This window comes from Hemicordylus capensis, chromosome 14, assembly GCF_027244095.1.
Source record: "Hemicordylus capensis ecotype Gifberg chromosome 14, rHemCap1.1.pri, whole genome shotgun sequence".
NCBI classification, from domain to species: Eukaryota; Metazoa; Chordata; class Lepidosauria; order Squamata; family Cordylidae; genus Hemicordylus; species Hemicordylus capensis.
In genome coordinates, this window is record NC_069670.1 from 4831625 (window position 1) to 4854558 (window position 22934).

General features: G+C 47.5%; 1 protein-coding gene across 1 annotated transcript; it reads left to right on the top strand.

The window, feature by feature from the left end:
* The first annotated feature begins 2085 nt into the window (after positions 1-2085).
* LOC128337330 (solute carrier family 22 member 6-A-like) lies at positions 2086-21193 on the top strand. The gene is made up of 10 exons (XM_053278192.1): positions 2086-2478; positions 5554-5657; positions 8218-8372; positions 10892-11060; positions 11612-11735; positions 12485-12600; positions 13584-13798; positions 15297-15405; positions 16980-17183; positions 18658-21193. Exons 1-10 carry the CDS (start codon positions 2086-2088, stop codon positions 18731-18733), a joined length of 1665 nt encoding a protein of 554 aa, XP_053134167.1. The 3' UTR covers positions 18734-21193.
* Positions 21194-22934: the final 1741 nt, after the last annotated feature.

A 22934-nucleotide genomic window follows, 5' to 3' on the forward strand; every position in this document is an offset into this window, starting at 1 on the left:
GTACAGGAAGCATTTCTTTTGGACTATATAATTAACCTCTTATAGGCATATGCCCATTGCTCAAGACAATCCTCATTCTGAAAGGATCATACTGGCCAAATTTGGACATACTAGGAAACTGGAGGTCCCTTCACCTCTGGTTTCCTTAGCCCCTTTCTCTCAAGAGCTGGTCTTGTGGTAGCAAGTATGACCTGTCCCCTTTGCTAAGCAGGGTTCACCCTGGTTGCATATGAATGGGACACGATGTGTGAGCACTGTAAGATATTCCCCTGAACTGCTTGCATGCAGAGCAGAAGATTCCAAGTTCCCTCCCTGGCAGCATCTCCAAGACAGGGCTGCGAGAGACTCCTGCCTGCAACCTTGGAGAAGCTGCTGCCAGTTTGTGTAGACAATACTTAACTAGATAGACCAAGGGTCTGACTCAGTATAAGACAGCTTCCTATCTTCCTTTCAGTGCTGTACAACTGCACGCATGCAAATCACCTCATTTCGGGGGAGGAGAGCTGATCTTGTGGTAGCAAGTGGGAATTTTCCCCTTTGCTAAGCAGGGTCTGCCCCAGTTTACATTTGCATGGGAGACTACATGTCTTCCATGCAAATGCAAGCTATTCCCCGTGAGGGGATAGGGAAAAACATCTGCCTGCTTGCATGCAGAAGGTTTAAAGTTCCCTCCCTGGCCTCTCCAAGATGAGGCTGAGAGAGACCGAGCCGCTGCCAGTCTGTGTGGACAATACTGAGCTAGCTGGACCAAAGGTCTGACTCTGTATGTGGCAGCTTCCTCTGTCTTCACATAAAGGTTGGGCAGATTGGCTGGAGATGGCTTAGAAACACATTCACTTTGTCACAGCGGTGGATACAGAATTCGCTTCAAAACCAGAGATCCCTTTCCCCAACGTGTCCGTTGGCAATGAGGAGCCCTCTATTATCAGACACTGATCAGAGCAGGATCAGAACTTCAAAGAGCCTGGCCAGGGAAGGGTTTTCCCTCTGCTATCCCACTCTAAAATGACAAATATATGACAAATATTTATATACAGCTTTTCAACCCAAGCTCCCAAAGCTGTTTACATCAATATAAACAAATAAGTTAAAAAGGGCCTCCTGTCCCCTAAAGAGCTCACCATCTCAAAAAGAAACATAAAATAGACACCAGCAACAGCCACTGGAGGGATGCTGTGCTGGGGACGGATAGGGCCAGCTGCTCTCCCCCTGCTCAAGAAAGAGAATTGCCACTTTTAAAAGGTGCCTCTTTGCTCAGTTAGCAGGGGAGATAACGAAATAACTTTAGGGGAGATGCTGTTAGGACCAAGCACACGAGTTGCCTCTTAGCCATCCATGCTTTCTCATATGAATCTGAATGCAACTTTTCCACCTAGGGAAGATGTGTATGTTGCAGATCTGTTTTGACCAACTGCAGATTGGTGGCAGATGCCAAGGCTGGGGAGAAAATGCCTTCACACTTCATGGACCAACACTGCCTTGAGCAAAATGACGAGAAAAATTTCATAGTTCAGGTCTGGTCAACTCCTTCCCTCTTGCCAAAATCATTTTGGCAAGGTCCCTTTAAAAATGTTTCCCTTCTTTTTTCTTGAGACCTCAAAGTCTCGGAGGAACTGGGTCTAATTAAACCCGCTAAGCCGAAAACTCAGGAGGCGATTAATCAATAGGGAAAAGGATCATTAGCTCAAAGTCCGTTTCGTTAAATTCCTCTTATTCCTGCTGCAGCATTTGCCCTGGAGGGGGAGAGGCATCCTACAGATTTCTTTGCAGGAATTCAGTTGAGATGTGAAATGCTTTTCTGTGACTTTTGACCAGGCTCAAAGGCAATGTACACAGTGGGGCAGTGGCCGTGTCTGTTTGGCCATCAGCAGGAACTCTCCTTCTTAACTTAGATGATTTCAGTTGTGGAATCTGAGTCGTTGAAATTGTGCCAGTTTCTACAAGCCTGGCCATTTCAGATTTTATTCCCAAGCGCCATATGTTCTCTTGGCATCATCAAGCACCTGCTGTATTTGTCAGTCTTCCGCGGCTTGCAGTTTTGCTCTTTTCAGTGTCTTTATAGCGGCAAACACAATTCAGACGACAATGACTTTTGCGAAACTCTTGGATCTCGTTGGCGGTTGGGGTCGTTTCCAGGTCATCAATGTGGGCTTACTGGTCTTCCCAATCCTATTCATGGCAAGCCATAACCTCTTACAGAATTTCACCGCTGCTGTTCCTGGCCACTGGTGCCATGTGGCCGTCAGTGCGTGTCAGGGGAACACCACACAAGGACGGGACTGCAAGGATTTCCTCCGAGCTTCCATCCCAACAGACAGCAACCAGATGCCACAAAAGTGTCGTCGCTTCGTCACCACTCAGTGGCACCTCCTGAATCGTAGCGATACGTTGCGAGACGAAATTGAGGCACAGACAGAACCTTGTCTTGATGGATGGACCTATGACGGGCACGTCTTTACTTCCACCATCGTAACCGAGGTAGGAAAACCACAGAGGTGAGCACAGATTAGGGATATATTGGGGCAGGAGTGGGCATCATCTGTATTGTTGATTTCAGCAATGACTCCCTGAAATTAAATGTGTGAATTCCAAAAATGGCCATTATTCATTATTATCACAAGTGGGAGATGTTAAATCACTTTTACAAATTTTCATATATATATATATATATATATATATATATATATATATATATATATATAACATTTATATACCGCCCAAACTTTTGTTTTATTTAACTCAAACTTTTTCAACAAATATATATATTTTTTACATCTTTAGCAATGCATTTCATAAGTAGTTTATACATTTTTCTCTTCTTTTAAAATTTTATTTACATGATGCATTGTTTGTATTTCTTGTATATTGGTCTACGACCGTAATAATGTTCTGTTCTGTTCTACATATTTTTAAAAATCTACTCCTGTCATTTCCTCCACCCTACAGCTGGGTCCCACCTGAATCTAGACAGCTGTTTATAGTCGATCAACCTTTGGGTGGGGCCCAGTCCTCATGTCTCGTGCTGAAATGTTAAAAAAAACTTTAGTGGGGAATGCCTACTGGCGGTTTAAATTTAACCAAATCTGGCAATCAGTACAAATACGACGGATATTTATATATTGCTTTGCAACCAAAGTTCCCCAGGTGGTTTACATAGATATTATTTGTTTGTTTGTTTGTTTGTTTGTTTGTTCAGTTTCTATACCACCCTTCCAAAAATGGCTCAGGGCGGTTTACAGATTTTATAAATAAAATAAAATAAAATAAAATAAAATAAAATAAAATAAAATAAAATAAAATAAAGGTTTTCTGTCCCCAAAGGGCTCACAATCTTAAAAAAGAAACATAAGAGCAACACAAGCAGTAGCCACTGGAGGGATGCTGTTCTGAGGTCAGAGAGGGCCGGTTGCTCTCCTCCTGCTCAATAAAGAGAATCGCCACTTTAGAAAGGTGACATTTTGCTCTGTTAGCATTATTATTATTATTATTATTATTACATTTATATCCAGCTCTTCCTCCAAGGAGCCCAGAGCGGTGGACTACATACTTGAGTTTCTCTTTCACAACAACCTGTGAAGTAGGTTAGGCTGAGAGATACATGACTGGCCCAGAGTCACCCAGCTAGTTTCATGGCTGAATGGGCATTTGAACTCGGGTCTCCCCGGTCCTAGTCCAGCACTCTAACCACTACACCACGCTGGCTCTCAGTAGTCACACAGGCACAAAAATATGGTGATAGATATGCAAGAACTGGCTTAATCTAATCAGGAACTGTTAACTGCCCACTCTTGCACCTAGGTATCCTTTAACATACACTACAGAAAAATTATGTGGAACAGGCTGTCAGATAGAATTAAACAGAGCCCTGAATCTAGACAGCTGTTTATAGTCAATCAACCTTCTGCTCAAAAAGGCCCACCAGCATACCTTTGGAAAACTCAACTGAGGAGTCTTACACTGGTTGTCATTGGAAATGTTCTTTATTCCTCCGTTTCATTAGAGAGCATATCCTTCTTACCATTAGTAGAAGCTTTTATTCATTAAACTGCAAAGTCTCATTTAAGAGATAATGTTCCCTTCCTCCAATATACTAAAAAGCCACCTTCTGAGGCATTGTAATATGTAAAGGTGTTTAAATTTGTTTGGAAGTTAGTATATTATTATATTAACTGGCTACAGCCTCAAATAACCCTCACAGATTTTTTTTATCACCTGGAGGTTTTCCACAACTGGCTTTCAGCCGGCGTTAGGGCTGTGCACGGAACTGGCTAGTCTGGTTCAGTTCAAGTCCAAACTGGCTCCGAACTGGCTCAAGCCAGTTTGGTCCGGCACCGCCTCAAACCCCCTCCTGGTTCAGTTTTGTTCGGGGGTGGTGGTTCGCGAACCTTAAAAAAAAAAACTTTTCCAAACTTTTTTCAAACAAACTGGAGAAGTTGTCAGGCAGTGGGTGGAGGTTCCCTCTCCCCCCCCCAGAGGTCCCCCCTCCCCCTGCTGGCCTCTCTTAGTCAAAAAGATTAGGCCACTCTTCAGCCAGTTTTTGGCCTCCCCCCCCCACTGGCACAGCGTCCATTTTGGAGGCCACCTCTCCTGCCCAATGGGCTTCTGCGTAGCCTGGGCCATGTCTAAAAGATGGGTCAGTTTTTTACTAAGGGAGATCGGCAGGGGGAGGGGGAACCTCCACAGACCCCCCCACACACACACCACCTCGGACAACTCCCCTGCAGGGGATAAGTTTGGGGGAAAAACCCATAAAAATTTTAAAAAAACAACTCACAACCCCCCTGAACTGTCCTGGCAAGGGTCTTGGGTCAGACCGAACAGGGGTGGTTTGGTTCAACCCGGAACAGTCGAACCAGTTTACACATCCCTAGCCCACATCTCCTCCGGAATGGAGCGGGAACACACACATATTGGGCAGATACACTCCCAAAGTCCCTGCGAGCTCTTGGGGAGCATGTCACACACAATTCAGGTTTTCTGCTGCTCGTTAGAGTGCGACCCGATTCATATTCGAGATTTTAAAAATCCACTTTTTGCATTCGTTTTTTTTTGGGGGGGGGAGTTCGCAGTAAAGCCTCGCAGAAACCCCCGCGGTCAAATCTGCTGTCTGGAGAACTCCCTGGCAAAGCTTCTGATTGAAAAGTCTGATGTTCGAGAGTTTGTGAACAGAACTCTCTTCCCCAGTAATTGCAAGGACTTTGCTCACCTGCAACTGCTGTGTGATGGCATTTCACCCCCTGCCCCTGCCCCATTGCCTAGAGCCTAACAAGCAGCAGAGAGAAATAGTGCTGTTTACTAATTTATCTAAGCAACATTTAGATTACAATCTTTTAAAAATTAAAAATAGACAAGGATCTCCACACCTTTCACATGGATTTTAGCTTGGGTAGCGTCTGTTTTAGTCAGTCCGTTGGTGCGTCGGGAAACCCTCAATCTTCATTCTGGAATCCAAGGCTGACGCTTCCCAAACTCCAAATTCCCATTAAGATTTCCGGGGGGGGGGGGGGGAATGGATGCTGCCATGTTCATGCTCTCTGTCCTTCCATCTTACAGTGGGACCTGGTGTGCAGTTTCCGTACGCTGAAGGAGATGGCTCAGTCGGTTTTCATGGCTGGGGTATTGGTAGGAGCAATCGTGTTCGGTGGTCTCTCGGACAAGTAAGAAATGTAGAGTCCTCAAATTTTGGTTTATTTTCATGGGAGAGTTTTTCTTTTCTCCTTTTATTGTTTTTAGGGATGTGCATGGAACTGCGGAGCTGCGGTCCAGCACTGGGGTGGGGGGTCCCTTTAAGGGCGGGGGGAGGGTGTACCTACCCCTCCCTCTGCTTGTCCCCCGCTGGCGCCCGTCTGTTTAGCAGGCATTTGGGGCAGGATACCTCCCTGCTGCCCCTTCCCCCTCTGGCAGCAAAAGGCTTCGGGAAGCCTTTTGCGCATGCGCACGTCACGCGCGCATCACGTCTCCGTGGCGTGCGCATGCGCAAAAGGCTTCCTGAAGCCTTTTGCTTCCAGAGGGGGAAGGGGCGGCAGGGAGGTATCCTGCCACCCCAATTGCTTGCTAAATGGAAGTGCACTGGTGGGAGACAAGTGGAGGGAGGGGTAGGTACACCCTCCCCCTCCCCTTAAAGGGACTCCCACCCCAGAGCCCGAACTGCCGAACCGCCCCAAGGCCGGACTGGTCTGGAGGCCTGCAGAATGGCCTCCGGACCGGTCCAAGCACATCACTAATTATTTTGTGTGTCTGTGTGTGTGTGTGTGTGTGTGTGTGTGTGTGTGTGATCAATTTGCTTGACCGTTGTATACGTGTGGCAAAATCACACCGGGAAAACGTGCAGGTGTCATGGAGAAATTTGGGGGGTGGCAGTTACGGCTGATTACATCTTGTGCCTATGGGTCCGAGAAAGACCTAATTTTAAAACAAGAAGGATTCACAGTATGAATGACACAATATTCTGGTTCTCCATTTGATGAACGGTTTCAGTCTGATTTGACAGGCTCTGGAAGGTTACTTGCGAAACTCTTCCCCACGTGCCTTGTAAGGACATTCGCTACTGTTGAGTTGTTTTCTGGATAATATTTTGAAGCGATTCCCACGACCATCGGAAATCGGGATAAGGGAGCTAGCCCACCCAATTCCCCCTCCCCTTAAATGAGGTTAACGGAGTGAGTGGCAACACATGAGGAGACCCCCATCTGGGAGGCTGCTTGCAGCCTCCGGGCTTGGGGGTCTCTCCGGGATGCCCTGTGCACTTGTGGGTCATCCTGGAACTTCTGGGGGCCACGCAGCCCCTGATCCCCACAGCCCCCACCAGCTCCGTGATGGAGCCGGCTGGCCGATCCGGCTGCCCAGGCCTGCCTTCAAATCATCTGCAGAGAGAACAGGCTAAGCCTGCTCTCCCCGCAGACCCGGGAAGAAGCTCTTCTCACCAATCGTGAGAAGAGCGTCATTGTTGTCTAAAGCTGGGTTGTGTGGAAAGTTCCCGTAAATCCCCAGACCGACAGTTCTAGGTTGTTGAAGCCATGTCTAAGCCTGGTCAGTGGCTTTCGATCCGTCTTGAACTGGTGGCAGCCTACCTCGAAGGAGTGGCGTGCTCCTAGATTGGGATCAGACCGATCGCTCTACTGAGGGTAGATCCCAGGAAAGCATCGAGTCACCCACGTTTCATCACCACCTGCAACTTCAAAGCTTCAAAAGGCACAGCGTGTTGTTGCCGCCACCCCCCGGAGATGGCTGGTCTTCTGACAATATAAAAAAGGTGCAAGAAAGGGCCACACCATAGCGTACACTAAACACAATGAGCAAAAGCCTCCCCCCTCTCCGCCACCTTGGATTCTTAACCAAGCCAGAATTCCAAAAGGCTGAACATTTCAAAACACAATTACAACTTGTTCTAAAGCATGCAGGATAGCATGCAAAAATAAAAATAAAAAATTGGGAAAAAAGTTAAGCCCCCTGGAGAGAGGCCGTTTCAATAAGCAATTTGGGAGATGGCAGGAGTTAGGGATAATTATGTGGTCGAGCAAATGGGCCGCACGCATGCACGGCGGCCTTGAAAATGGCTGCCGTGCTCTTGTAGAGGGCGAAAATGGTCCCCAGATGGGCCAAAATAACTAGTGGGGAAACCGGGAGGGGCAGTGGGGGAGGGGGAGACACCCTGTGGCCGCCGCAGCACCCCCCAAAGGCCACCTCTGCCCTTGTTGGGTGGTAAGTCCTTTTTAAAAAACTGAAAATTGATCCCCCTAACCCACCCTCCAACTGGGCCCAAACTGGTTCTAATTTGAACCAAACTGGGCCCCTGTATGAGGGGTGCCAAAACTGAGCATGGCCAGTCCGATTCAAATCAGGTTCGGATTTGAACTGAACCGGGCCAACTGGTTTTGTGCACATCCCTAGGAGGGGTGTTGCAAGGCAACAAGCCATATGAGATGGCCAGAGACGGTGGGGTTGGAGGCCGCCAATTGCTGAGCTCTCGAATCGGTCTCCTGAGGCGAAGGCAAGGCTTAGTAGAAATGGCCATTTGTAAATATTATATGGAGCCCACTTTTTTTTTGGCCCAGAAAACAAGTTGTCTCTCTCCAAGTTCAATCCCTCGCACTTCTTTCTGCTTCCAGAGTATTGCTTCCTACTCATCCAGATATTACCCACCCACTCCTGACAAAGAGATGTGGGTTTGCTTTACCACTCGCTCCGATTAACATGCCTTGCTTCTTCCTGGCTTAGGTTTGGCAGAAAGGCCTTGCTGATCTGGTCTTGCCTTCAAGTGGCCGTCTCGGGTTCCTGCGCTGCTTTTGCGCCCAGCTTCACAGCTTACTGCATCTTTCGCTTCCTGACAGGGATGGCGCTCTCAGGCGTTAGTCTGAACTGCGTGTCGTTGTGTAAGTTGCTGTCTCCTGGGCGGGGTGCCTAGTGCAGGGTTAACTGCATGCCAGAGAGAATGATGTCTCTGCTCAGCAATGAAACTCAGAGGTCTTTAGAACAGAAGAACAGCCTTGCTGGGTCAGGCCCTCAGACTAGTAGCCATTGATAGCCCTGTCCTCCATGAATGTATCCAAGCCCCTTTTAAAGTCATTCAGGCTGAATGATGTCTTTGCATCTGTCTTCATGGCATAGGATACTGACCATATACCCACTCCAAAACTGAGTTTAAGAGCATAAGAACAGCCCTGCTGGATGAGGCCTGAGGCCCATCTAGTCCAACATCCTGTTTCCCACGGTGGCCCACCAGATGTCTCTGGGAAGACCACATGCAAGAGGTGAGGCCATGCCATCTCTCCTGCTGTTGCTCCCCTGCAACTTGTATTGAGAGGCATCTTGCCTCTGACACCAGAAGTGGCCTGTAGCCACCAGATTAGTAGCCCTTGATAGCCCTCTCCTCCATGAATTTGTCCAAGTCCCCTTTAAAGCCGTCCAAGCTGGTGGCCATCACTACATCCAGTGGCAGAGAATTCCATAGGTTCCTCTGTGCTGCTTTTACATAAGAACAGCCCTGCTGGATCACGCCCAAGAAGACCCATCTAGTCCAGGATCCTGTTTCCCACAGTAGGCCACCAGATGCCTCTGGGGAGCCCACAGGCAAGGGGTGGGGGGCATGCCCTTTCTCCTGCTGTTGCTCCCCTGCAACTGGTATTCGGAGGCATCTTGCCTCTGAGGCTGGAGGTAGTCTATATCAGGGTTTCTCAATGTTGGGTCTCCAGATGTTATTGGACTTCAGCTCCCATAATCCCCAGCCCCAGTGGCCTTTGGTTGGGGATTATGGGAGCTGAAGTCCAATAACATCTGGGGACCCAACATTGAGAATCCCTGGTCCATAGCCTTCAGACTAGTAGCCCTTGATAGACCTGTCCTCCATGAATCTGTCAAAGCCCCCTTTAAAGCCACCCAAGCTAGTGGCCATTACCAAATCCCGTGGCAGAGAATTCCATAGATTAATTCTGTGCTGTGCAAAAAGTATTTCCTCTGGTCAGCTCTCAATTTTCCGATCTTCAGATGGACCTCTGGAAGAGGACCACCACAGGTTGCAATATATTGGAGTGCCCTTTGGGCAGCAAGACACACGGACACCCAGCCAATCAAAAGAAAGAGTAGCTTTGGGCAGCCTTCCACATTACCCATCACTATCTCTCTATCACAATCTATCCTACTCTACCACAGAAGTCACATGAGAGCACTTAATCCAACATTGTTTACATATATTGATTGCTTAGTCTGCATGCCAAAAGACTGGGGAATTGGCAGGTATTATCATGCATGACATCCATGGAGCCAGCGTGGTGTAGTGGTTAGAGTGCTGGACTAGGACCAGGAAGACCCGGGTTCCAATCCCCATTCAGCCATGATTCTAGCTGGGTGACTCTGGCCCAGTCACTCCGCTCTCTGCCTAACCTACTTCACAGGGTTGTTGTGAAGAGAGACTTAACGATGTGCTCCTTGGAGGAAGAGCGGGATACAAATGTATAAATAAATAAATAAATAAATAAATTATCCCAATTTATAAGAATAAATTATAAGAATTGACCATCCAACGAAAGGTAAACCAGTGTTGTTAAGAACGGAGCAGAAGGGATGTTTGGCATGAGGTTTTGCAACGAAGGAGCAGGTGTGACCCACCTCCCTCCATTTAAAGCACCTGCTCCTCCCCCCCCACACACACAATGGTTTCGGACAGAGGAACTTGAATCATTTTGGTGCCTCAAATTAGAGGCACCGAAACGATTCATGTACATCTCTATCTGCCATAAATAGTGTGCCTCCTCATCTGGAGGACCCGCTTACAATTTGCACTAAGTAAAACCAAGCCCTATTGGTCTTACATAGATAGTTTTTACTGCTCTTAGAACAGACCCTTCAGCTGTTTCACCTTGAAGTGTCTCATGTATTCCCGGTTTTCTCCTGAATATTGTGACTAAGATACCCCAATCTCTAATTCTTATTCTATTTGAAGGGTAGGGTGTTAGGGTTGTCTTGCTTGATTTTCTGTATAAATTTCCACAAGGCTGAAAAGCCGAGTGGGGAGACTCTTTGGCTGTATTCGCACATAACATGGAACCGCAGTTGAATGGGCCAGCGGTTCAGTCGGCTTTACGTCCGAATGTGGGGAAATATGGTTTGCCGCAGCAACGAAACTGTGGAGCTCCAATCTGAACTCTCCAGTTGCAGTGAGTTTTGTTACCTCAGCCCATGTTTGGACGCAGCCTGCGTGACGTCTGAATTTGGAACCACAGGCTGCATCCCATGGACCCAGAGTTGAGGAAGGAAGCTGACTGCCGAGAAGATGCTCTCCCTGTCGTCCGAATGCAGACAGAGGGGTGGGGGAGAGGGGATTCTGCGTTACATATGAATGCGGCCAATGACTATTGTAGCAGCTGATTTTTTATGTTGCACTTTTGTCTTCCAGCCGTGGAATGGACCCCCATGCAATATCGAGCAACGGTCAGCATGGTCACTGGTTACAGCTACAGTGCTGGACAGTTCATCTTAGCTGGTGCAGCCTACACCATCCGTGACTGGCGTTGGCTCCAGTTGGCAGTATCCTTCCCTTATTTAGCCTTCTTCCTTTATGGCTGGTATGTGGAGCTCTGGGCTTCTCCCAACGATTATTTTGCAGATATTAATGCCAGTGGTCAGAGACAGTCTGCATGCAGAAAGGTCTCCAAGATAGTCTTCACAGACTGGCAGCAGTAGCGGCTTCTCCAAAGTTGCAGGCAAGAATCTCTCTCAACCCTATCTTGGAGAAGCTAGGGAGGGAACTTGGAACTTAGATGCTCTTCCCAGAGCAGCTCCATCCCCTAAGGGGAATATCTTCCAGTGCTCACACATCAAGTCTCCCTTTCATATGCAACCAGGGTGGACCCTGCTTAGCTAAGGGGACAAGTCATGCTTGCTACCACAAGACCAGCTCTCCTCTCCTCCGAAACGAGGTTTGCTGGGCAGGTAGTCATTTTTGCTTTCTAGCCAAAAAGTAAACACCTCGATATTCACATTTTCAAACTGGATAGAAAGCACATGCAGCCATTTATTTAGTTATTTGTAATAATTTCAGTCTTTGAACTGCTGGGGTGACTATAACCTAGTATTTTGCCTGCCTTCCAATCTTCCTCCGATTTCTCTTCCACAGGTGGTTTACAGAGTCTGCCCGGTGGTATGCCACAGCTGGAAAACTGGATAAGGCACTCAAAGAGCTGCAGAAAGTGGCACGCATAAATGGACTGAGGGATAAAGGGGCGGAGCTTAGCCTAGAGGTGAGAAGAAAGGCCGTTCATTAACGACCTATGAGAAGAAGGCTGACTGGGAATTGGGAAATGTATGAGGTTCTTGTGCACCAGCTTTCCAGTAGCAAGAAGCCTGAAATTTTCCAGTGATGTCTGGGTGGCATTGCGTGAACCCGTCATTCAGCGGGAGGCTTTTCAGACAGCAGGCTTTACCGTGAGGCTTTACTGTTAATTCATTTACCGTGAGGGTTTACTGTGAGTTTGGGGCATAACAGATACTCTGACACAAAAAGATGGCTTTTTTTTACCCCGATACGGAGGGAAAAACCCGATACGGAGGGAAAACCCCGATACGGAGGGAAAAACCCGAATCATGTGTGAAGTGCTCTCTGAAATATTGGATGGACTTCAGGGTAAATCTGGCCAATATGTGAATGCACACCCAGCCTCCCAAAGTAAAGTCGTGGTAAAGTCGCTGTCTGAAAAAGCTCCCAGCATCAGTAATCAAGGCTGCTGATCATGGGGAAATGCCATGTAGGTGCTAAGGCTAGCTCACGTCGCCAAGCCTGCCATCAACTGTCTTTTGGGCTTCATGTGACCCAGTCTTTGAATTGCATGTCACCCCACCACCACCTGTCTTTTCAGCCCTTTGCTACATCCTGAGAACATCCTGTAAAACTGACTCCAAACGGACTCTTCCCATTTATTCTGGGCCCTTTGGTTCAGCACTTTTGAAATTCAAGAGGAAACCATTAGGCAAACGTTGGTTTCCCTTGCAGGACTTGAAAGCCAACCTACAAAAAGAAGTGACCTCTGCCCATTCCACTTTCACTGCAGCTGACCTCGTGAGGACCTCAGTTGTGCGGAGGGTGACTTTCTGCCTTTGCTTTGTATGGTGAGTGTATGCATGGTGGAAGTCAGTGAGGCGGGTCTCACGATCAGTGAGACACGCTTGGTCTGGGTTAGCGGGGAGAGCGGGCTAAGCTGATGATCAGGAAGCCCTGCCGAGGTGGCCACCCACACGACTGCCAGCTCTGTGACGGAGCCAGTGGGGGCTGGGGAGTTTGGGGGCCGTGCAGCCCCCAAAAGCTCCACCATGCCCTCCGCAAGGACACAGGGCATGCTGGAGAGACCCCCGAGCCGGGAGGCTGCTCTTGAGCCTCCCGGCCAAGGGTCTACTCGTGAGTAGCTGCGGTGCAGAGCCGCAGCGCAGCAACTCACGAGCAAAAAAAACACACAACGGGGTTTGCGGCCCATCTATGTTTGGGGAAAGTAAGGAGGAAGAGATAATCTGTTGGGCGAGTTCTCATCCCACCACTGAGCAGCTGGAATGACCTAGATGTTCTCGACAGGTCTTTCTGAAACTCAATATCCCAGATCCTTGGTTTAATAAGTTCTTTGGCCCTGTCCAATCCCACAGAGAGGACTGTCTCAGGTGGAAGACCATAGATACAGAGTTTCCTGACACAGTTCTCCCACCGGCTTAACCAGAGCCTATCCAATAGTAACAAGGAGAAGGAGACCAGAGGGCAATAAATTGATTCTTGCCCAGTTTATTAGTATTAGTTACCAAGCTCTGGTTTCCATCAGGATAACACCCGATTCCAATCTCAGAGTGGCATTAGAGATCCATTTGGGGATCCAATACAATGAATCTGATGAATGAATGTAAGAATTCCCTGCTTCATGTGTCTAGATCAGGACTGCTCAACCGGCCCTCCTGAAGGTGTTGGCCAACAACTCTCATAACCCCTGGCTATTGGCCACTGTGACTGGGGATTATGGGAGTTGCAGTCCAAAAACAGTCGGAGGGCCACAGTTGAGCAGGCCTGGCCTAGATACTTCTTGGGACGTTTTTGGTATCTGTCCCACCTCCAGGTTTTCCACTAGCTTCGCTTACTATGGATTGGCCATGGACCTGCAGAACTTTGGGGTCAGCGTTTTCCTCATCCAGGTTATCTTTGGCGCTGTGGATATCCCGGCAAAGCTCGTCGCCTTCTTTTCGATTAGCTATTTTGGCCGCCGCGTCACCCAAGCGCTGAGTCTGATCCTAGCTGGGCTCTCTATTGCTGCGAACATCTTTGTGCCAGAAGGTGAGATGCCGGAGTTGTATGCTAATTTGGCAAGAATTCTCTGAGCCCTTTCTCACGATTGGTGAGATTGGTGAGATCGGTAAGCCCTTTCTCACGATCCCTCTTCTCTTCCTGGACAGACGGATCGCTTGCCCATACAGTTGATTCATGCCATCTTACCGGGGGCAACAGAGCCCCTGGTGGAGCAGTGGTAAAACTGCCGCCCTGTAACCAAAAGGTTACAAGTTCGATCCTGACCAGGGGCTCAAGGTTGACTCAGCCTTCCATCCTTCCGAGGTCGGTAAAATGAGTACCCAGAATGTTGGGGGCAATATGCTAAATCATTGTAAACCGCTTAGAGAGCTTCCAGCTATAGAGCGGTATATAAATGTAAGTGCTATTGCTATTGCTATTGCTATTGCTATTGCTATTGCTATTGCTATTGCTATTGCTATTGCTATTGCTACTCTGTCACTGCCTGAGCTGCTGTGAAGTCACAGAATCTTCAGAAATAGGCAAACTGTTCTGAAGGGGAGGTTGCCAACCACAGACTCTTCAGAAACTGAGAAAAGGCTGTTGTTAATCTATACACAGGAGAATTCCATTTTTTTCTGGGAGTTCAGTTCCGGTGGGTTTGGATAGGGAATCTGCGAATAACGGGGCATTAAAGTGAATGCAAATTGGGGGATTAGGTTTCGGCACTGCCCCAAATTGCCCCCAGAATTGACAAAATGGGCCAGATACAGTGGTCCTCTGTATTCCTCTCTCAAGGAATCTGAAAATTGACCCAAAATTGGCCCCAAATCACCTTTTTTGGCCCAATTTTTAAAAAAGAAATGATCCATAAAATTGTTCCCAAAGTCAAAATGGCGGCCAGAAATGACCTCCAAGGTCATTTCTGACCTCCTTGAATCCACGGATATGTGGGTTTAACCCCCCTTCTGCTGTTTTTTCCTACATATACTGAAGTTGGTTTTTCACTACCCGACTGTGGATATGTGAAACCGTGGGTGCTGGACCCTCTATTAATGAGGTTCTCCTGTATAGTAGAATAGTAGAAATATAGTACAATAATAGAAACACAGGAAGCTGCTATATACTGAGTCAGACCATAGACCCATCTAGCTCAGTACTGTCTACACAGACTGGCAGCGGCTTCTCCAAGGTTGCAGGCAGGAATCTCTCTCAGCCCTATCTTGGAGAGGCCAGGGAGGGAACTGGGAACCTAGATGCTCTTCCCAGAGCGGCTCCATCCCCTGAGGGGAATGTCTTCCAGTGCTCACACATCAAGTCTCCCATTCATATGCAACCAGAGCGGACCCTGCTTAGCAAAGGGGACAAGTCATGCTTGCTACCACAAGACCAGCTCTCCTCCCTGGAAAGTCTGTCGAGGTCATAGGAAAACCAAAAGCTAAAACTGTAATAGAAATGAACTACGTTTCTGTCTCCCTTCTGAACACAGGGGAAGTTCAGAGGGCGTGCTTACTTGCAAACCTTTTGGGTCTCCATTCCTTCTCAGATATGCAAATTGTTCGGACTGGCTTTGCTGTTTTTGGGAAAGGTTGCCTTGGGGCCTCCTTCAACTGTGTCTTCTTATACACTGGAGAACTGTATCCCACAGTAATCAGGTATTGCTGGGACGCATTTACCAGATGTGCTTAATTGTGGACCATTTAGCATATTTAGTGACACGTAAAGGTCATGCACATGACCGATCGTTGGGTGGGATGGGTGGCGATGGGGAGGAGGCAGGGTTGAACCGACTGTCTTCCCGGACAACCCATGTCCGTCGGTGGGACGCGCTGATCACGCACCCATAAGATCGGCACTGCTCCCAGCAATGCATCCTGGTCTCTGGATATCCCACAATACATTGCTCCCAAACCCAGGTAGAATAAGCATTCTGATTGTGTGAATGACCTCCTAGAGTTCATGAAAGACAATATTGCGATGATGGCTGAGAAAAGGCACACATGGCTTCAAAATGGACGGAGCATCTGGACACACTCTCTTTCCAATACTTTTTTTTAACTTAGTGGTTATATACAAAGATGACACTGAATAAGAAAAACACTGGAAACATTCCATTCCAGAAAGAGTTTCCTTCGATTATAGACCATTCCAGAACTGGAAATGTTCCATCCCAGAAAGAGTAAATGATCCATTCCAGAACATTTCAAATGTTAGGCCTACATGAGATGCAAAGCTACAGAACTACAGAGAGAGGTGTAGCTCCAATTGAGTGAACGGATTCAAAGAACCCGGGGGCCCCAACTCCTGAGGGGGCCCCCAGCTCCACCCCTCCCTATTTTCTTCATTATCTCCCTCACTCCGACGGGCGTCTGGAGGGAAGGGCAAACACGGGCCCCCTCTCCCCTAGCTATACCCTTGGCTACAAACATCTAACAAAGTCCTGGCTGTGGTTTGAAGAAGCAAGTGTAGAAGGAACGTTTCTGGAGTCATGGTTCTTAATGCTGTGCATCATGTCAGCCATTGTTTATAAATGTAACATGATCCTGGGACACTGGAGGAAAGTTTCCAAACTGCAGTACCTCTGCAAGTTTGAAAGTTTCCAAATTGTACCTCTGGCCTGAGCTCTTGCATCGTACTTTATGGGCGGGGGGATGCAAACATTTTGAGGAGGAAGAATACTGGGAATTCTTTCTGGTAAGAGAAACCCCCTTTTCATTATAGCAGGGTGCACAGAGGCACAACACAGTGGAATTTGGTTAGGCATGCGTGTATGCTGAGAGTAAAATAACTTGGAGCCAGTTCATCGTTTCAAATCAATATAAGGGGTAATTATTAGAGAACTCCATTCTAGATAGGAAAGTGAGGAGATAGGATCTCTAATCTATCTATCTAGCTGGATGCAGATGGATTCTGCACCTCTGCACACATGGTGCAGGAAGAGAGGAGCTTGCATGTTGCAAGGGAGAAGGGAGGGAAGAGAAGGGAAAAGGAAGTGGCAGGAAGGAAGGAAGGAAGGAAGTCCCTGAGATTAGCAATCTGCATATCAAAGGGATAGTGTCAGAGCAGTAGAGAAGGGATGACCAATGTCTTGACCCTCTAGCCCTCTGACTCACTAGTCTGTCCTCCTATGTCATTGACACAAGAGACAGCGTATAGTCCTTCACTTCCAACAAAGAAAGGTGGGGGAGAAAGGGTTTCTCTGATTGTACCTTTGTTTGTTCCACGGCAGGCAGACAGGGATGGGCTTTGGCAGCACCATGGCACGGGTTGGCGGCATTGCGGCCCCCCTGGTGAGGATGGCCGGCGAATATTTCCCCTCCCTTCCCCTGGTCATCTATGGGACCGCCCCCATCATCTCTGGCATCGCTGCCTGCTTCCTTCCAGAAACCCTAAACAGGCCTCTACCTGATACCATCGGCGACGTGGAGGGAGAGTGAGTAGAAAGTGGGCAGAACTCCATTTCCCTTATTTAGATGCTGGCCTTGAAACAATTCCCACGGAAGTGGGGAAGTATATAATTAGGCATTTCCCCCCCAATGTAGAGACCTTTCTCACCATCCATGAGGTCACTTCCTACCACCATTTTGTAGTCATTTCTAAGCCGCATGTAAGCAGGAGCCATTTTGTGGGATCATTTAAAAGGCTTTCCCCCCTGTGATTTTATGTGGTTTGGGGGTGCATTTAGCTGCTTGGGGGGGGTTGCTGGGCACAAGGAGACACCACAGAGCACAGTACAGGTGGTTTTTTTTGCTCATTTCCCACCTTTGGGGGGACATTTTTTGCCCTTTTTATTCAGTTGAGGAACCTAACTCCCCTTCCCCATAGGCATAATGCCTCGTTACTCACGGTTTTGTTACTTGTGGTAGTAGGCAAGGAACGGAATCCCCGTGAATAACGAGGTTTGCCTGTAAATACCACACATTTAAACTGCTTGGTGATTGTCCTCCTCTGTGTAATCAGTAGCCTTAATTGCTCATCCCACGACACATTGGTAGATCCCATTGACCATAAGTGCAGCTCCCTGACTAACAGGGATATTACTACTAAAATACTAGGGATAAAACACGTAATGCAGAATTGCAGTGGAATGGGCCAGTGGTTCCACAGACGTTACGTCAGAAATCAGGCAAATAGTTTGGCACGGCAACAAAACCGAGGTTTCAGATTTGGAAATCCAATCGGAACCCTCGGGTTGTAGGGAGTTTCATCGCCACAATCCAAGGTTGGACACAGCCTGTGGTACGTCAAAATTCAGAACCACGGTGGTACGTCCAAATTCAGAACCACAGCTGCATTCGGAACAACTGAACCGAATAACAACCGAACAACAACCCCAACTCAACAACCTGATTCAACGACCCAATTCAACAACCCGATTCAACAAGCTGATTCAACAACCCCAATTCACCCCCTGATTCAACAACAACCGAACCACAACAACCGAACCAAACAACAACCGAACCGAATGCAACCGCAGTTCCATTTGGAACTGCAGCTGCATTTGGAACCACAGCCGTGGTACATCCAAATTTGGAAGCACAGCTGCATCCCTTGTGATTGGAGATGAGGGAGGAAGCTCCTCCCTCAACTCCAGCTTGATTGGTTGTGTGGGCTGCCCTTCATGGAGCCTGCAGTCTCGCTGACTGCAGAGAGGACACTTTCTGTTACGTCCCAATTCGGACAGGACAGGGGTGGAGGGGATCCACAGTTTTGCGTTGTGTGCGATTGTGGCTGAAAAGGGTTGTAAAAAGACATTTTCAGGTCCTGTTTAAAAAACTAGCATGGAGGTAGCATGGCAGAACTGTTCCAGGAACCTATTCCTAAACTGAATCACAGTCAGCGTGCCCCCTCCCAATTCTGATTCTGAAAAAGTCTCATACTTACACACTTCCTTTGTCCTTTCCTAGGCACTGGGAAGAGCAGAAGGGAAGTGAAAGCTGCCGAGATAAAGGATCCCATCAAGACCGAATTCTCCTGGAGTGAGAATATCCAAGGAGATTCCACTCAGAAACCCAGAAAGAAAGAGAGACATCCCTTGATGCAGTTGTCGAAGCTCAAAGCTCGCCTTTCCCCCGAGGAAGCCTGGAATGACCCATCGGACCGAAACGAGAAATAAATAAAGCAGCGGCTTCTTAAAACATATGGGAACGGTGGCATTGTCTGTCTATAAAACTTAAGACACACTGACCGACGTTGCTACAGGTTCAAAACAACTATCAACGTATGCTTTAGAATTAATGGCCTTGGCAGACACAGATGCTTAAATAATGCCCCACAAGTTCCCAAGAACATGAGCCAGCTGCATTCGGAACCGAACCGATACAGGGTAATCTGTATCATTCCGAAGGACATAGGAATATAGGAAGCTGCCACATACTGAGTCAGACCACCAGTCTATCTAGCTCAGTATTGTCTACACAGACTGGCAGCGGCTTCTCTAAGGTTGCAGGCAAGAGTCTCTCTCAACCCTATCTTGGAGATGCTGCCAGGGAAGGAACTGGGAACCTAGATGCTCATCCCAGAGTGGCTCCATCCCTTAAGGGGAATATCTTACAGTGCTCACACATTTAGTCTCCCATTCAAATGCAACCAGGGAGGACCCTGCTTAGCTAAGGGGACAAGCCAGGCTTGCTACCACCAGACCAGCTCTCCTCTCTCATTCTCATGCTGATTTTTGACAGTGAGGCTCTCCACACGAGCAGTGTGGATAGCCTGCAGGGTGAGCGGGCTTGACCTGTTCTCCCTGCATACGAGCATTCCACCCTTCCTGGGTGGCCGGAACGGCTGCCCACACGATTACCAGCTCTGCCCCGGACGTTCCCCTCGCACACTTGCGTGGGGCATTCCGGAGAGACCCCTGGGGGCTGGGAGGCATGTTTTAGCCTCCCGGAGGGGGTCTCATTGTGTGTTGCCACAGCACAGAGCTGCACCGTGTCAGCACACGATCAACCAAATGGGGTTAGCAGAGCACACGGTCCGCTAACCTTGTTTAAAGGGGGGGGGTACTTTTGGCAGTTTGCTACCAGAAGCCGCGCAGTTCCCACGGCAGCAGGCGACCCGGAGAAATCGGGCTAGGCTCCCTTCGCCCGATTTCTCCTGATCGTGGGAATAGCTTCGATGAGTGGTATTTGCAATGTGCGCCACTGAGGAAGGCATATATCACCTTCCACTTTCAAGCCATGCCTTTAGCCTATCTTGAAGGTAGATTTTGCAAACTCCTGCTGGTGGAGCAGTGTCTTTGCCTTTGTGGTTCAAGGCAAGTGGAGGACATGATCCGTTATGTCCGACACTGCCCCCTTTTTTTGATGAGACCGAGGAAAAAACATTGAGGCAGATTAGTGATACATTTACGGGCTCAAATGTGGCACGTTTAAACTTCCTACTTGCGGATGCGATTCCATGGGGCTATTCTCACGATCAGCCAAAATCGAGCTAGGAGAGCCTAGCCTGATTTTGGCTGATCATGTAAACCACTGGGCTCGCAGGCGAGCCCCATGGCTTACAAGCGGCTAGCCCACTTTTTTAGCCCTCCTCTTAGCCCGGGTTTTCCTCAAAGCTACTGCCCGCCTCCTGCCAAAATGTTTCGGCTGCAGCAACTCGAATCGTTCCGGCGCCTAGAATTAGAGGCGCCCGAAACAATTTGTGCACATGCCTACTTCATTGTCTTTAAACTTAGAAAGAGATCTATATCTATTAAGCCTTTCTCTAAATTGTAGAGGTCTCGTCTTATTATATATGCTTTATTTATTAATGTCACTGCAGTTAGGGTTTCCCCCCCGGCTATTACTTTTAATTACATTTTATTAAGATGTCTTTTTTCTCTCCCTGTTATGTTACACTTATGTTATACAGGTTGAGTATCCCTAATCCAGACATCCGAAATCCGGAATGTTCCAAAATCCGGAAACCACCACGGCGTGCCAAATGCAACATTATTGCCTGGAAAATTTTCTCGCAATTAGTTTTCATTACATTTACAGCTACCAGTAGTGATCGTAAATTCAATGCTTATTTGTTTTCATACTTTAAATAAAAGCTAAAAATAAATAAATACAGTGTACAGTATCCTTTTGTGTTTAGAAATCTCATGCCCAAGATACCTCATTACGGTATGCAAATATTCCAAAATCCGGAAAAGTCTGAAATCCGAAACCCTTCTGGTCCCAAGCAGTTCAGATAAGGGATACTCAACCGGTATTTCATGTTTTTTGCTCTGTTATAATGTTATGTTGGGGGGAGGGGGTTGGCTATTATTTTTAATTGTATTTTATTAAGATGTCTTTTTCTCTCCCTGTTATGTTGTATTTCATATTTTTTGCTCTGTTTTAATGTTATGTTTTATGTTACGTTACGTTATGTTATGTTATGTTATGTTATGTTATGTTATGTTATGTTATGTTATGTTATGTTATGTTACGACAATAAATTTACTTACATACTGCACTCAAAGTGGGCTGCATACCTGGCAAAAATAGTTTGGAGCGAAGCAACTGCCTGCCAACTGAACACAGCCCAGTCCCACTGAGTGGAGATGGGGAAAAGAGGGAGAAAATCCTTTGGACAACACCTCCACCTGCTGTGGAATGCTGCAAGGAACTATGCCTGCAAAGGACGGTGTACATGTTTCAAAAGTGATCTGCAGTCGACTGTATAAAACCCAAAGAAAGGGGTTGTGATATGCAAGGCCAAGGCAGTGGGGTAGAATCAGGTATATTGATAGTTTGATGAAATAGATACGGAGCCCTTTCTCACTCCTTAGGGAGTGCGGAGATCAGGGTGCTGGGAGGCATCACCTCACCCCGCTGGATCCCCCATGATGCACTGCTCAATGCACATGGTGCATGATGGACATCCCCCTCCTCTTCCCAAAGCCGGCCAGGAGCCCCGCAATCTAGCAGACCATCACAAAAATTGGGTTAAAAGAACACTGGCTTTCTTAATCAAGTTTAGGAGGGTGGCTGGAGTTTGCCAGTGAGGCACCGTCAGGATCGGGCCTGATCCCGGCATTTCTCACATGTGGGCAGAACCAGGCTTGGCTTTGTCAGCCTGGTTTTGACTGCGCATGAGAACAACCTCATGATGTACAGAGAGGCAAGTGTAGACTGCTTTTCGGTGCTCTTGCTGCTGGCTGGTTTTTTTTTAGCCCCGCCTCCACCCCAGGACTGGAAAACAAGTAACTAAAGCCCCATGCAAAAGCTGGTCTGGATCACGGAATGGATTAACCAAAAACATTACACGCTGTGCAGCTGTTCATGCTTGAATTAGCAAGCTGCTATATGTCTTCCCAACTCTCCATTCATCCATTGAGTTAGTTTTGCTAAAGATTTCCAACATTATTATTAATGTTGTCACATTATTAAATGTGACACCATATTTATTTTGTTTTTCGCTACCATGAGGTCATTCACACAATCAGAAACGGTGCTCTACCCGGGTTTGAGAGCTGTGTGTGCTCCCAATGTTTGGTTGTGTGGAAGCAAGGTAAGAGGAAAACTTGGGTAGAAATGATTGTGTGAAAGCAAGGTAGGAGGAGAACCTGGGTAGTTTTCCCTCCTACCTTGCTTCCACACAATCATTTCTACCCAGGTTTTCCTCCTACCTTGCTTCCACACCACCGAAAATTTGGAGCTCCCAAACCCAGGTAGAACACAGTTTTTGATTGTGTGAATGACCTCATTGTTTAGCTGCCATATTGGATTTGTAGCTACCATATTGGATTTGGGCGGTTCCTGAAGTTACTTTCTAAAACCATAAGCATCTGACAACATTTCGGCTATATCACTGCACGTGAAAACAGCCTCATTCACGTCTACCCAGGTTTCCCTTCAACCTTGCTTCCACACAACTGGGAATTGGACGCACACACAGCTCCCAAACCCGGGTAGAACATCACTTCTGACTGTGTGATTTTTGATTGTGTGAATGACCTCCTAGTGTGTTGTTGATAAAGAGGACACTTGTCCTGGACAAAGGTGGTCGATTGTTCTTTACATTATTCTGTTATTCCTCTAGTCCGTCAACAATTAAAAATGTTAAGCAAGATTGCTCATTTACGATAAGCCTTAGTGATTAACATTTGGCCTATGCATTCACACTTAATATGGTTGCATATTAAGAGCCCTGCACGTGACTTAACAACATTTACAGAATTAGGATAGTAAATTCAAACTTCGAGCTGCTCTTT

Coding starts and splice junctions, on each gene's coding strand:
- LOC128337330 (XM_053278192.1), top strand. CDS start 2,086: ATGACTTTTGCGAAACTCTTGGATCTCGTTGGCGGTTGGGGTCGTTTC. Junction 11,061..11,611: donor GCCTTCTTCCTTTATGGCTG/GTATGTGGAGCT, acceptor TCTCTTCCACAG/GTGGTTTACAGAGTCTGCCC. Junction 12,601..13,583: donor TTCTGCCTTTGCTTTGTATG/GTGAGTGTATGC, acceptor TCCCACCTCCAG/GTTTTCCACTAGCTTCGCTT.